At 56.4% G+C, this 14,028-nt stretch overlaps 1 protein-coding gene across 3 annotated transcripts in view; it reads right to left on the bottom strand.

Moving 5' to 3' along the window:
- The window catches only part of ESPN (espin), a 36,392-nt gene extending 22,782 nt beyond the window's left edge, over positions 1-13,610 (bottom strand). For all 3 annotated transcript variants that reach the window (XM_064281165.1, XM_064281166.1, XM_064281167.1), the window contains exons 1-2: positions 13,317-13,610; positions 9,591-9,784 (exon numbers count right to left, since the gene is read on the bottom strand). In XM_064281165.1, the coding sequence (XP_064137235.1) occupies positions 9,591-9,784; positions 13,317-13,610 (488 nt within the window). The remainder of the gene's footprint in view (positions 1-9,590; positions 9,785-13,316) is intronic.
- Between the last annotated feature and the right edge of the window lie 418 nt (positions 13,611-14,028).

Below are 14,028 nucleotides of genomic sequence, written 5' to 3'. Positions count from 1 at the left end.
ACTCGACGGCAACTGGTTTGGGGTTTTTTTTGGGTAGTAATAATAATAATGGATAATAATATAGCAGCCACCATTTAGTGAACATTTACTGTCACCCAAGCACTGTGTTGGGCACAATGCCCACATTCTCTCATCTAGGCCTCCTAACCACCCCACAGGGTCAGTGTCAGTGTTGTTCACTTTTTCCAAACAAGGAAGCTGAGGCATAGAGGGCTTAAGTAACGAGACTAAGGTCATCAGATGAGAAAGAGGCAGACAGGATTTAGGCTTCTGACCCTGAGGTGTGATTAACTGCTTTTATGTGGCCTTTCTCACCATGGTCTTTTAACTCCCACCGGAGTGATTGGGTGGGACTGTGCAAACAGGGTAATTGTGTCTCACCAAGGGGATTGGTCAGTTTTGTTGTCCTGCTGGGCTTTAAATGAGCCAACCCAGAGGCGGGAAGGAGAGGACGCCACTACCACCAAGGAAGGAGAACCAAGAGCAGAATGTATCCTTTGGACCTGGGATCCTTGTGCTAAGAAGCCCCTGGAACCAGGAGACTGAGAGTGAGTGAGAGAGAACACTCTGTAATACTGAAGACTGTGAGAGGTGGTGGCAGAGAAACAGCAACAGAAGAGACCGGCAGGAGATGGCTTGGTGGGCTTCCTGGCCCACAGAGTGAGAAGGCTGAGCATCTTTGGGCAGGAGGCTGGCTGGTGGAACGGGGTGCCTCTGGGCACTTATCGGCAGAGCTAGAATAGATTTTTAACACCTGCCCAAACAGGGCAGAGGCCGAGGGTGAGAGAGGGGAGTGCCTGTGGGCATAGCTGAGAAGAGGCTATCCTGATGGAAGAACTATATCCTGACTTGTAACCTGTTTTCCCTAATAAACCCCATAATCATGAGTATGGTCTGTGAGTTCTGTGTGACCATTGCAATGTGTTATCGAACCCAGCAGAGAAGTAGAGAGTGCTACGGGAGGGATGGCTGGTGTCAGAATTGGTGAAGATGGAAGAGAGAGGAGGCATGTCTGATCTCCACCTCATATGCATCAGCCTTGGGCTGTTGATCTTGGTCTTCCCTCCACCTTGTGAAGTTAGAGGAGGTCAGACACCATCCCATGCCATTTTTACAGACTCCAGGTATGCATGTTCACACCCCCTCCTGCCTTCTGTCCGTCTGTCTGTCTGTGCCTCCCACACCCCAATGCACGGAATGGACCACTGCTATTCTCCACAGACTCACTGGGCTGAGCTGCCCAGAACTTGGGAATCCTGCTTTGCTGACGAGTTCAGTTCCGTGTGTGTGTTGGTGGGATGTGCTGGAGAAGGGCGCAACCAGGGATTTCCGAGGGGCCCAGCCTCTGCTGCAAAGGGATCTGACGTGAGCCTGGTGGTCTCCCTCTCTGGCTGCGTGATGGTTTTGTTTCTTGTCCCTTTGAGTTTTCAAACCCATCCATGAAATGGGGTGATCAGCGCTGCCCCAGCCCATGAGGACTGGATGAGAATGTCCTTGTACCGCACACAGCCTGGCGCCCAGCACGGCCTGGGAAGGGGAGCCTCTATTTGATTCTAAAATTCCTGCTCCCCAAGCCTCTGGAGGATCGGCCATGGGTGGGGGGTACTGCTGGCCTGGGTGCCACTCCCTGCCAAGCATGGGTCAGGCCGGGGCCCAGAAATGGGCATTGTTTGTGCCACCCAGAGGCCACTTGCTTTGAGGAGAGGAGTAGGGTCCTGGTAGGACTTCTGACTTCTGGACCTGGCTTGGTTCCAGCCCACCATGCCAATGGCCACAAGAAAATGTTCTAGGACCAAGCCCCTACCTCTGCTCAGCCTTCACTCTATACCCCACTATGGGGGCCCTGATGAGTTCCTTAACTTCCTGAGCCTTGGTTTCCTCACATGGCATATGGGCATCCTAATTGCTGGCCGGCTTCTCAGCGGCCTCTTGTGAGGAAGCTTTTGAAAAGTTCAACTTTTCCTCCTAGGGGAGGGAGGTCTTGGCTTTCCCAGCTGCCCCCTTGTCCTGACCCACTGTCCCTCCTCATCTGTCATTGAGTCTTGACATTGGCACCTCCATGTTACCACCCAGAGGTTTCTCTGTCCTCAAGTGTCTTGACGACTCACTGGCGGTCAGCACAGAGGATCCGTCCGCTCTTCTAAACACTCACTTCTCTTGGCTTCCTGGACGCACATTGTCATGGATTGAATTGTGTCCCCTCAAAATATCTGTCAGCTTGGCTAGGTCATGATTCCCTTGTATGATTGTCTACCATTTTATCTTCTGATGTGACTTCCCTATATGTTGTAAATCCTACCACTATGATGTAATAAGATGGATTAGTGTCAATTATACTGATGAGGTCTATAAGATTATACTTATGAGGTCTACAAGATTAGATAGTGTCTTAAGCTAAGCTCTTTTGAGAGATAAAAGAGAGAAGTGAGCAGAGAGTCATGGGAACTTCATACCACCAAGAAAGCAGTGTCGGGAGCAGAGCACATCCTTTGGACCTGATGTTCCTGTGCTGAGATGCTCCCAGACCAAGGGAAGACTGATGATGAGGACTTTCCTCCAGAGCTGACAGAGAGAGAAAGCCTTCCCTTGGAGCCTGCGCCCTGAACTTGGACTTCTAGCCTACTGGACTGTGAGAGAATAAATGTCTCTTTGTTAAAGCCATCCACTTATGGTATTTCTGCTGTAGCAGCACTAGATGACCAAGACATGCACCCATGTGGACACTGGCCAGGCGCTTCTCAGCCTCCTTTGCTGGCCCCTCATCCTCAACCCCCCTCCAAATATTGGGGGGCCCCAGGCCACAAGGCAGCCCTCCTCCTTTCTAAGTGCACTCGTGCCCTGGTGAGACTGTCTACTTCCTTGGGGTCAAAGGCCATCCATCTTCCTGATGCTGCTCCTCTCTGTAGCTTGGACCTGGACCCCACATCCAGCCCCCCACTTCAGACCACCTTATCTACCTGTACATTTCACAGGCCTCTCAAACTTTACATGCTGTTATGCACTGAATTGTGTCCACTCAAAATATATGTTGGAATCTAAGCTCTTCTACCTGTGGATGTGATCCTATCTGGGAATAGGGTTTTCTCTGTTATGTTAATGAGGCCATATCAGTGTAGGTTGGGTCCTAAACCTAATCACTTCTGAGTTATGAAAAGACCATTTTAGACCCAGAAGCTAGCACAAACCGGAAGAAGATAGATGTGCGTGAAGACTGCCAAGGAATCAAGGAACACCGGCGCTACAGAAGCTGAAAGAGACAAGGATCTGCCCAACAGAGCCAACAGAGAGAGCCTTCCCCTAGAGTTGGAGCCCTGAATTCGGACTTCCAGCCTCCTGAACTGTGAGAAAATAAAACCCTGTTCTTTACTGCCACTCACTTGTGGTATTTGTGTCACAGCAGCCGTAGGGAACTCAGATACAAACCTAAAGCAAATCTCTCAGATTGTCGCCCTCAGTCCCTCCCTCCCCACCTTCTCTGTCTCAGTAAAGGACTCCACGCCACTCTTCTTCCTGTGTCCAAACCCTAGGAGTCACTGAAGACCCTTGGCCAAAGCTGTCTTTCTCAGCGTGAAGCTCCCTATCACTGATCATATCAATCACGGCATGTGTGTTTTTCTTTCTCTTGGGAAAAAAGATGATGTGGACAGACTGTGACTATTAAGTCATACTCCAATTACCCAGAAACAATGTGGAATGCTTGTAAAGGTTAGTGGACATTCATCCAGGACTTGAGCCAGGTCACTGTTAATGCTGCCACAAGGAACAAGGAGTTATCTGCCCACTGAGTCTGACATTTCCAGTGGTCCTCACCACTGCCAATAATTCCTGCCCCAAGGGAGGCCAGCAAGGACTTACACTGTGAGGACACTATCTCATCACTGTGGTGTAGGACAGCTATGAAAAGAAAGTCCTGGCACCTTTGTCTGCTCTGGGTCTCTCGGCGTCCTCCTGGTTTATTTTAAAAGATCCAAATTAGGCCTGGCCCAGGGTACAAATATGGAGTCCTGGTGGTGCACTGGCTAAGAGCTTGGATGCTAACTAAAAGGTCAGCAGTTCAAACCCACCAGCTGCTCCTTAGAAACCCTATGGGGCAGCTCTCCTCTGTCTTATAGGGTAACTATGAGTCGGAATCAACTCAACGGCAACATTTTTTTTTAGGGAAGAAATGGAGCCTAGAATTCAGCAGGGCTCTAGAATAGTCAGGGATCTCTGGGTGGCAGAAAGGATTAAGCACTTGACTACTAGCCAAAAGGTTGGTGGTTTGAACACACCCAGAGCTGCCTCGGAAGAAAGACCTGGCAATCTGCTTCTGAAAGGCCACAGCCTTGAAAACCCTATGGAGCACAGTTCTACTTTGTATACATGGGGTTACCGTAAGTCAGAATGGACTCGATGGCAACCAGCAAGAACAACAACTAACAACAATCAGCCTTACATCCCAATCCGTGAGTGTGCCTAGAATGTCTTTGGAAGCCTTCACTTCCTGCAACTCTCCCAGCCTCCCGGGCCTTCTTTCTGGTACTTGGTAAAGCCAAGCTTGAGCACCTCAGATCTCCGTACCCGTCAGTGCCTCTCCTGCAATGCTCTCATGTTGACTCCTTCTTCCTCAGCTCTTACCTCCTCAGAAAGGCTTTTCATGGCCCCCCCCCCCTTAAGGAGCACTCCCATCACCTCCTATCAAACTACTCTGAGAAAGGAAGGGCCAGGTGGAATTGGGAACAAGAAAGCTAGTCTGAAAAGCTACACACAATGTGATTCCAATATGACATCCTGAAAGAAGCGAAACTACGGAGACATTAAGGTCAGTGGCTGCCAGGGGTCAGGGAGAGGGAAGAGAGATGAAAAAGCGGAGCGTTTGGGGGTCAGTGAAACTACCCCGTACAATACGGTAAAGGAGGGCACATGACATTAAGCATTTATCAAAATCCATAGGGCTATACAACACAAAGTGTGAACCTAACGTAAGCTATGAACTTCAGCTAATAATGGAGTCCTTGGGTGGTACAACTGGTTAGCGTGCGCACCTGCTAACTGAAAGGTGAGCCCTTAGAGGCCCCTCAGAAGACAGGCATGGCGATCTACTTCTGAAAAATCAGCCATTGAAAACCGTATGAAGCACAGTTCTGCTGACACACATGGAGTCACCATGAGTCCGCTCAAAGGCAACTGCTTTTTTTTCTTTTTTTTAAGTTAATAATAATGTATCAGTGTCCGTTCACCAATTGCAACAAACGTACCACTGGAATGTGAGATGTTAATAATAAGGGAATCCGTGTGCGGGGGGGCAGAGAGGGCAGAGGGGAACTCCCCGTGCTTTCTGTGCAATTTTTCTGTAAGCCTAAAACTGCTCTAATAAATAAAGTATCGGGGGGCAAAAAAGAAAAAAAAAAAAAGAGTGAGGAAGACAGGGAGTGAGTGTGTGTCATGGGAGTTAGGATTGAAACAGGCTCAGGTAGGTCTTACCACTGAGAAGGTAAGATAGGATCAAGGGCTGGAAGGAGGGAGGGAGCAGCTATGGGGCTCTCTGGGGGAGAGTTCCAGGCAGATGGACAGCCAGTGCAAAGGCCCTGGGGTGCTGGCTTGTTGGAGGAACAGCAAAGAGGCTAGGAAAGGGGAGCAGAGTAATTGATGGGGAGACCTACTGGGGGTGTGGCCAGGGAGGGGGTCTGGATGGAGGAAGGCCTTCCCTCATGGGTAGTGAGTGGGGAGCCTGTGGACATTTTCAAAGGACTCAGGAAGGGGGCAATGACAGAGGCAGGGTGACTGTTGGGGTTGGGAGTGCAGCACTAGGCCCCCGTGAGATGATGGGGTCTTGGATCAGGGAGGAAAGCAGTAGGAGAGACAGCGTGAGGGGTTTCTGAGGGGGCCTCCTGGGCTCCTCCCCACTTCCAGAGTGGCATTTCCAATCCCCCCAGACCCCTCCTTCTCAGAGCCTCCACCTGGCTCAGGGCACAAGGGCCACTGCCCCCTGGCGAGGACTGGCCAGTACGGGCGCTGCCTCCAGGCCCTGTTTCAAAAGTGACCTGGACAAACACCAAGGATGGACCTGGGTGGGGAGGTAATGAAGAATGAATGAGTGCCCCCTGGCTGAGCAGAAACAAGGCCAGCAGGTATGGGGCAGCCTCGGGTCCAGGCAGAACCCCAGCCTTCCAGGGTGAGAGCTGAGCTGTCCACCTGAAGGGGAGAGAAGCCTCTTCTGCCCTGGGTGGAGGCTGCCTGAGCCCTGGGGCTGGGCTACGCAGAGGAAACAGCCAGGTTCCATGCTGATGCTTTGCTTAAGTGAAGGGGAAGTCCTGGCTGTTCACTGGCACTGGAGAGGCCCAAGAGACCAGAGCCAGACCGGGAGTCGGGGACAGACTGGGGGGGGGGCATGGCCCCCTCAGCAAATCAGTGATGGCCTCTGACCTTGGCCAGTCATGGGGCCTCTCCGAGATGCCATTTCCACATCTGTCAGCTCTACAAGGCAGGGCCATTTGTCTGTCTGGTTCACTTAGGCAACTGCCTGGCATAGGTGCTCATTAAGTATTGGTGGAGTGGGTCCATCTGTAAAATGGGCTGATTCTAGAGCCTACCTCCTCAAGTGGTTGTGGGGCTTCAGCAGGTAGGATCTGCTCTGGTTTTATCCTGACTCTTAGACTCCTGGCCAGGGCATGTCCCAATCCTCCCCTGGGGGTGCTGGGGGAGGCTGTGGGAGAATCTTCAGGGAGGCGGAGGTGATAAAAATCTCTGAGCAGACTTATCTTCCAGTTCAATACTGACCCACAGAGCATGGGAGCCAGAAGGAAGCGAGAGCTGGAACCTCCCTACTCTCAGCAGCCCCCATGGCTCCTGGTGGCCTGAGCTCCCCCTGGCTGCTCAGGTCCCCGGGGCAGCCGGAAGCTGATTTGGAGAAGGCCAGTGAGCACGAGGTTGTTCCTGGGCCTGGACAGTGTCTGGAGGGTGGTCAGGGCTCTGAGGGCTCCCTGCCCCTTGCCCTTCCTCCACCTGCCCCAGCCGAGCTCTTCCTTCCGCCCTCCCAGCCACTATGGCTCCTGCCTCCATCTCCCTCAGGACACAAGGCCAGAAACAGCTCCAGCCTGGCTCTTGCAAGCCCCCAGGCCCCCCAGTTTAAGAATTCTTCTTCCACGGGGAGCTCAGGGGGAAGGCCCTCATAGGGGCAGTGGCCCTGAGGTCACTGTGGCAATTCTTTGGCTTCTGGGAGAATTTCTACAATGAACAGGGTAGACTCGGGGTAGTCTGGGGGGCCGCAGAGTCCTCCTTAATCCCAAGCCCTCTCAGCCTGCGGGTCTGCTTTCACCAAGCTGCCTGGGCATTCACTGGGCCCTCCTGATGCTGGCCAGCCCGTCACCTCCTCTGCAGCTTGTCACTGCCATGGCCATGGACTCTTTGGCCTCCCTGGGTGGGATCGAGTTTCCCTCCTGTATCTGAGCTCTTCCTCCCTCACCCGCCACCAGAGAGAGAGCTAAGCCCTTGTGAATAATTCACGGTGATTCACAGCAGGCTGGAGGCACGGGAGAGCATGGAGCCAGCAGCAGCTCTGAGCTGGCTGCCTAGGTCCCCTGATTGGGCCCTGCCGCTTCGGCAGCTGGAGCGTCTGCCCTCCCCAAGCCCCAGCCCTGAGTGTCCCCAGCCTTGGGGAGGGGGACTCTCCACCCTCCAAGGTGGAAGGCTACGGGGGCCCACCAGTCCCTGACCCCCTGCCCATCAGGCCCCACCTAATTCCCCACCACCTCCGCCTGCCTGAGCCCAGCCTGGCAACCACACAAGGCACCTCCTTATCAGCCAGGCCACAGGCCACTGCAGGGACAAAGCCCGAGTCTCCTGTCTTCCTCCCTGAGATTCATGGCCACTCCTGTGGAGGCTGGAGGCCCATCAACCTGGGCCATCTGGGCCTAATCACAGCCAGCACCTGGCATGGCCTGGGAGGGGGCCAGGGTCCCCAGGACCCCAAGTCTACAAGGGTGTACCACGGAACAGGAGAGACTCCCTAAGGCCTGGTACTCCAGCCCACGAAGGGCTCTGGCTCATCCTGGACCTCAGGCTTTTCTGTGAGGAGGGGCTCAGGGGTCAGCCTGGGGCTCTCCTCACCCCTCTCGTCCACATTTTTCATTACACTTTCAGGTCATAAGTCACAGTTTGGGCTAGCTAAGTGGACCTTGCCATCAGCTGTAGTTTCCTGGGCATGTTAGGTTTGATGGAAGGTCTACTTGCTGTGTGACCACAATCCTCCCCTCTTAGGACCTCAGTGCCCTCTGCTTTAAGCGAGGGGGTAGGACAGGAGCAGCAGTCCCCACCCCTGTATGTACATCAGAATCACTGCAGTGGGGGTGGGACCTTCAGAGCCACGGCTCCCACATGCCAACCTGGAGAGTCTAACTCAGTGGTCAGTGACAGAGCCCTCTAGGGTGCTAATGGGTCCAGGCCGGGACCTGCACTCAAGGGTCTCTGGGCTTGTCCTCTGAAGCCCCAGTCTCTGACATGATCCAACTGCCAGCTTGTAGGGAAGTGAGAATTCACACTGTAGTAGCTGCCAAGTGGCCCCTGTTGAGGTGGCTGAAAAGAGGGTCCTTGCCTGGGTGGAGCACCTGTTGGCTACCTACTGAACAAACCAGGAGACCTCTTGCCTAGTGAGAACAGAACCAGCTGAGAGCACACTGGAGCCTGGTGGGTGTAGGGACACCCTGCATCTGTGCCAGTGTGCCTGCCCCAAGCGGCTGCCAGCTGTAGCTACCCTAACATGAAGTCTTGTAGTGGGCTGGCCTCCTACCTGCTCCCTGGTGGCCAGTGGCCCTGCAGGTGCCCTCAGGAGTGGAGCAGTGGGCACTCTCACCCCAAAGCTGCCCCCCCTCCTATGGCTGGGACCTCTTTCACCACTTGTCTCATAAGGGATGCTGGTCAGAGCCCCCATCCCACCTCAGGTCCCTGTGGCCATGGGTCCCCACTCCCTCAGACGGGTCTGGGTAGCTGTCCCCCAGCATCCCCACGTGAGCCCCATTCTCCCTTTGCCCCCATCCTGCCCTGGGAAGCTCCCAGCCCCCTGGCCAGCTGCTTTCTTAGACTAGCTGCTCAGGCCAAGGGTGCTAGAAGGCCTGGGTGCCCCGTCCCCACCTGAGTAGCAGGGATGGGCTGACAGGGCCACAGGAAATGACCAGCTACTCTCTTAATGGCCTTGTCAGGGACCTCTGGGCCTAGGAGAAGGGGTGGGGGTGGGGAGGTTCTGGGCAGGGTGGGGAGGGGCTGGATAGGGAGTTAGATAACTGGTGCAGCTCCTCCTCTTCCTACATGAGGAGGCCTAGAAGGTACCATGGCGCCCCTATTCCATTTAGAACAGCCTTGCATATTGTCACAGACCTGAGCTTGGGAGAGCCCCAGGGCAGCATCTGCCTGCATAGCTCTGGGGCAAGTGACCATGGGGAGCCCCTCAAGGGGAGAAATCTCAGCTAGGAGAGGTGCTGCCTCCCACCTGGCTCCCTGGCCACTGGGAAGGCCACAGGAGTGGCCACTCCCTGGATTGCAGAATGACATGGCCGGCTCTGGACTCCCCTGAGCCCTGGCCCACCCCACCCAGAGGTCCCAAAAGGCGTCCTTACTCAGGGTAGTGTCTGATGAGCAGCCTCAGGGAGGGGAAGTCTCCTTTGGCGGCAGCATAGTGGACAGGCAGGGTGCCTGTGTCTGTGGTCACGGTGGGGTCCCCACCGCCATGATTCAGCAGCCAGTTTACCACCTCGGGGTGGCCGAAGCGGGCAGCCAGATGCAGGACTGTGGCACCAGAATTGTCTTTGTCCTGTGGGAGGAGAGCAGTTAGTCCAAAAGCCTGGTCCTGCCTCCATTGCTGGCTCAAACCACCTCCTGCCTCCCGGCAGCCCCCGGGGCAGTCTGTCCTCTCTCCCCGTCCTTGGTAGAGAGACCAGACCCCACTTAGCCACTGTTCTTGGGGTTGCATTGATCCAGGGGTTTGAATCCTGCATCTGTCCTTGGACAGACTTTTTTTGACCCTCAGTCCACAAACGGCCCACCGTGCCGGGCTCTTCTGAGGACAGGAGGTCACCCTGTGACAAGCCCAGAACACAACAGGCTCTCAAGACATGGCCCAGAGCCACAGTGCCTGACACCCAGATACTCACAGGTTTGCACCTGGGCTTACATCCCTGGTCCTCATCACACTGTGCCCACCCTCATGGCTGCCTCAGCCCTTCCCCCATACCTGCCCAGCTCCCTGTCACCTCTGTGTTGTCCCATGTGCCAGAATCAGTGCTCACTCCTCACAAATGCTGGCAACCAGGTGCAAATGTCTGAATGAGTGAGTTCGGGTGGCTGGGCTGAGCAGGACTAGGATGGCTGGGTTGTTGGGACTACTCCAGGCTGCCACCAAGATGGTGAGGGACACCAAGATGCTGAGGGGCACCCCTGCATCCAGCTTAAACCCTTGTTCCCTCCTCCCCAGTGTGTCATGTGGGAAGAGAGGCCTCTCTTCTGTGAATGGCACCTCCAAGAACCCAGCCTCCCAGCAGACCTTCCTGCTCCTGGCCACAGGGAATAGACCATCTTCTTGCCCCTGCATAGGAGGAAGCTTCTGGTACTGGTGGGCAGGCCTGGGGCAGTCAGCCAGTGGCAGTAGGTGTGGGCGAGGCAGCCCCTGGGAGGGGCTTGGTCAAGACCCGCCTCAAGGCACCCCGGGGAGGGGAGGGGGCGATGGTCTGGGCCCAGAATTCGGAATGCATCATTATCTGTGAGTCTCCAGGTGTGGGTCCACCGGAGAAGGCGGGTGCTGTGAGTCACATGGATAAGGACGTGAAACACCAGAGACCTGGAAGTGCGTGCCCAGAGGCTGTTGCATTTGGGAGAGTGGGCACTGGTTCTGGAACAGAACAAGCTCCAGAGCCAAGCACGTAAGACAAAAAAGAGGTGGCAAGGAGCTGGGCAGGGGCAGGGGAGGAGCTGAGGCAGCCATGAGGGGTTGGCACAGTGAGACGAGGACCAGGAAATGAAGCCCAGAGGGAGAGGGTACTGTGGGGACAGAGGGGGCTGAGGCAGCAAGAACTTGTGAGAGACCCAGAGCTAGAGGAAGGCCAAGCTCTGAGGAAAGGGAAGCTCTGGGGCTCCTGAAAGAAACAGGGAGGAAAGCAGGTAACTGGGGCCCAGGGCACCACTGGGAATCATCAGTGAGGCTGAGGCAGGACAAACGGACTGGGCTGCCAGCTAGGAAGAAGCAGGGAGGAAGGCGAGGCTGAGCGCCAATGGCCCACAGGAAGCTGAGGACGATGCTGAGGCCCTCCTGTATGCTGGACAGCCTGTGCATGACCAGAAGCTGGGTTCAATCTGTCCCCATGAGCGCAGAGAACGGAGCTGGCTAGAGGTGACCTGAGCAGGACCAGGTGAAGTATGTCCTGGGCCCCAGCTCTTGAGGAAGACCCTCCCTTCTCACTGGCCTCAGGGACTGTGGGTCTGAGCCTCTGGGTGGGGGTGGCAGTAAGGAAAGGGCCATAGGCCTGTGGGCTCTGGCCTGTCCCCAAGGCTCCACCAACTGTTAGGCCCTAGAAGCCAGCATGCTATAGCCCATATCTAAAGCTGCTTATCTCTCCAGGCTGGGCAGGACCAGGGACCAAGGTCAACACCCCCACATTCACACACACACTTCCACCTCCAGCACCCAAGCCCACGGGGGCTTGGGGGCAGGGGACTTGATAAGCTGGGCACAAGGCCATATGCTTCTTCCCTCTGCAGTGGCAAGGGAGGCTTCCGGGCATAGCAGAACACTGGGTTCAGGGAGGAGAGGGAGGCTTCTGGCCAGGGAGACACCAGCTCAGGGAGACACATGCCACCCCTTAAGGAAGGGGCAGGGACCATGTGGTAATAGGGCCATCCAGAAGATAAGAAGCCATCTCCCAGGAAGAGTGAGAGGGGGCCTTGCCTTTCTGAGGGTAGAGGGTGGGGGTGGGGATCTGGCTATCCTTGGAGCCCAGCAAGCCAGCTCAGAGTCACCCCTGCTTCCTCCCCTTCTAAAGGAACTGGTTGCCAAAAATGGACTCCGACTCATGGTGACTCCATGTGTGTCAGAGTAGAACCGTGATTACCAGGTTTTTAATGGCTCGTTTTTCAGAAGTAGACCGCCACTTCTTTCTCCCAAGGCACCTTTGGGTGGACTCAAACTGCCAACCTTTTGGTTAGCAGCTGGGCGTGTTAACTGTTGGCCCCAACTCAGGGACCTCTCCCCTTCTACCTCCTCTTAACCTGGTGGTCTTAGTAGAAAATCAGTTCTGGCCCACTTTCCACTGGCTTCCCCCGGCAGCCAGAGCATTCTCTAGGTTCCTAACCTGAGCGTACCAGACCCTGCAGGACCCAGCCTGGGCAGCTTGGCCCTCTCGCTCTACTACAATCACTCCCACCTCCTTGCTGTCCCTCCTACAGGCAAGAATCTGTAAGCCTCGGGCTTTTCACTTATTGTGCCTGGTGCCCAGGACTGTCTGCCTGCCACCTGGTCACCTCCTTCTCAGCAGTCGGGACTCCTCTTGGAGGTCATCTCTCAGAGAGGCCTTCCCCAGTCACCCAGCTCAAGCAGCACCTGTCACTCTCCAGGACATGACCCAGCAGTTCTGATTTACTTTCAGTCTGTGGCTTTGTTGGCTGTGGCCCCCATGGACTGGAAGCTCCAGAAGAGCCGAAGCTATATTGCACCTGTTGGATGCTCTCTTTTCAACAGGTCCCAGGCTGGAGAGCCACTGTCAAGCCCAAGCTGCCTCCTCCTCTAGCTCAGGAGGGGTCAGGCTGGTGCCAGCCTAGGGGATACTGAGTGAGACAAGGTGGGGCCTGGGAACAGGAGGACAGGCAGGGGTGGTGAAGCAACTCAGACCTGGGAGGCGTGAAGGCACTGAGCTCAGGGGTCAGCCTAGGGCCTGGTGGAAGTCCCCACCACCCCGTTCCACACTGTGGCTTCCTGCATCTCAGCCTGGGGTGGAATGTGCTATTCTGCCCACCTCCTTCCAGACCTGATCCTGGAGGACAAGGGCTCTGTGTGACCCCAACCCCCACAGGACTTTGGGAGTCAGTGCTTCCCCTCTTCTAGGCGCCTTGTAAATACCAGCTCAGTGGAACCCAATTCTCCTCTGGTTCCCCATCACCCAGTTCCGATCCAGGGAGGGGCCAGAGCTTGCCAGGGCCTCTGCCTGAGTGCTCTCAGCCCTGGAAGCCCACCCCACGCAAAGCACTCTGGAAGGAACTCCATGCGGGGCTCAGGGGGGCCAGGGAGGTACCCAACCCCACCCGTGAGCTACAGGGGGTTCGGGGCCAGAGGGTGCCCTGGAGAGGCGCGGACCTACCTCTACTCGGCAGCCGCCCTGCGAGAGCAGCCACTGCAGGCAGGCGAGGTGGCCGGTGGCGGCGGCGTCGTGGGCTGGCGTGGCGCCGTTGCGCGCGCGGGCAGTGGCGGGCAGGGCGGCCTCTTCCACCAAGAAGCGCAGGCAGTGCAGCTTGCCCGCACGGGCCGCGTGGTGCACGGGCAGCGCGTCCAGCGGGTCGCGCATTGAGGGCCCCAGCTGGCCGGCAGCATGGAGGGCCTTGAGTATGTCCAGCTCGCCCTGCCGCGCTGCCTGCAGCGCCTGTTCCAGGGCCATGGTGCCGCCCGTGGGGCCGCCACCCCGCGCTCAGCACGGCCCCAGGGGCACCATGCACTAGTCCTCGGGTCTGGAGGTGCCGCCTCCGCGCCTGTCAGGGCTCTGCGAGCTGGGGAGGCGGACCGGCTCCGGCCTGACCTCTACTCAGTTGCCTCGCCCGCTTCAACCCGCCTCCGCTGCGCTCTGGGGCCCCGCGGCAGCAGGCTCTGGTCTTAAGCCTCGGGCCCGCCCCCGGACCGCCTCGGCCCCGCCCCGAGCCACCACACTCCAATGCTGGAAGGGCGGCGAGGCTGCGCGACAAATTCGACCTGCGGGACCCCCAGGGGGACTTGAGGCTCCTGGGTACTCGGAGCGATGGGGACCTGGCGGGGAGGGCTGGGGGCTCTGGGGGACTCGGGATGCCGGGAGACTGGGGGCT

This window comes from Loxodonta africana, chromosome 3 (genome assembly GCF_030014295.1).
Source record: "Loxodonta africana isolate mLoxAfr1 chromosome 3, mLoxAfr1.hap2, whole genome shotgun sequence".
Classification (NCBI taxonomy): Eukaryota; Metazoa; Chordata; class Mammalia; order Proboscidea; family Elephantidae; genus Loxodonta; species Loxodonta africana.
Note: the sequence above shows the minus strand (reverse complement) of the source record. Positions and strands in the feature narration are given on the sequence as shown.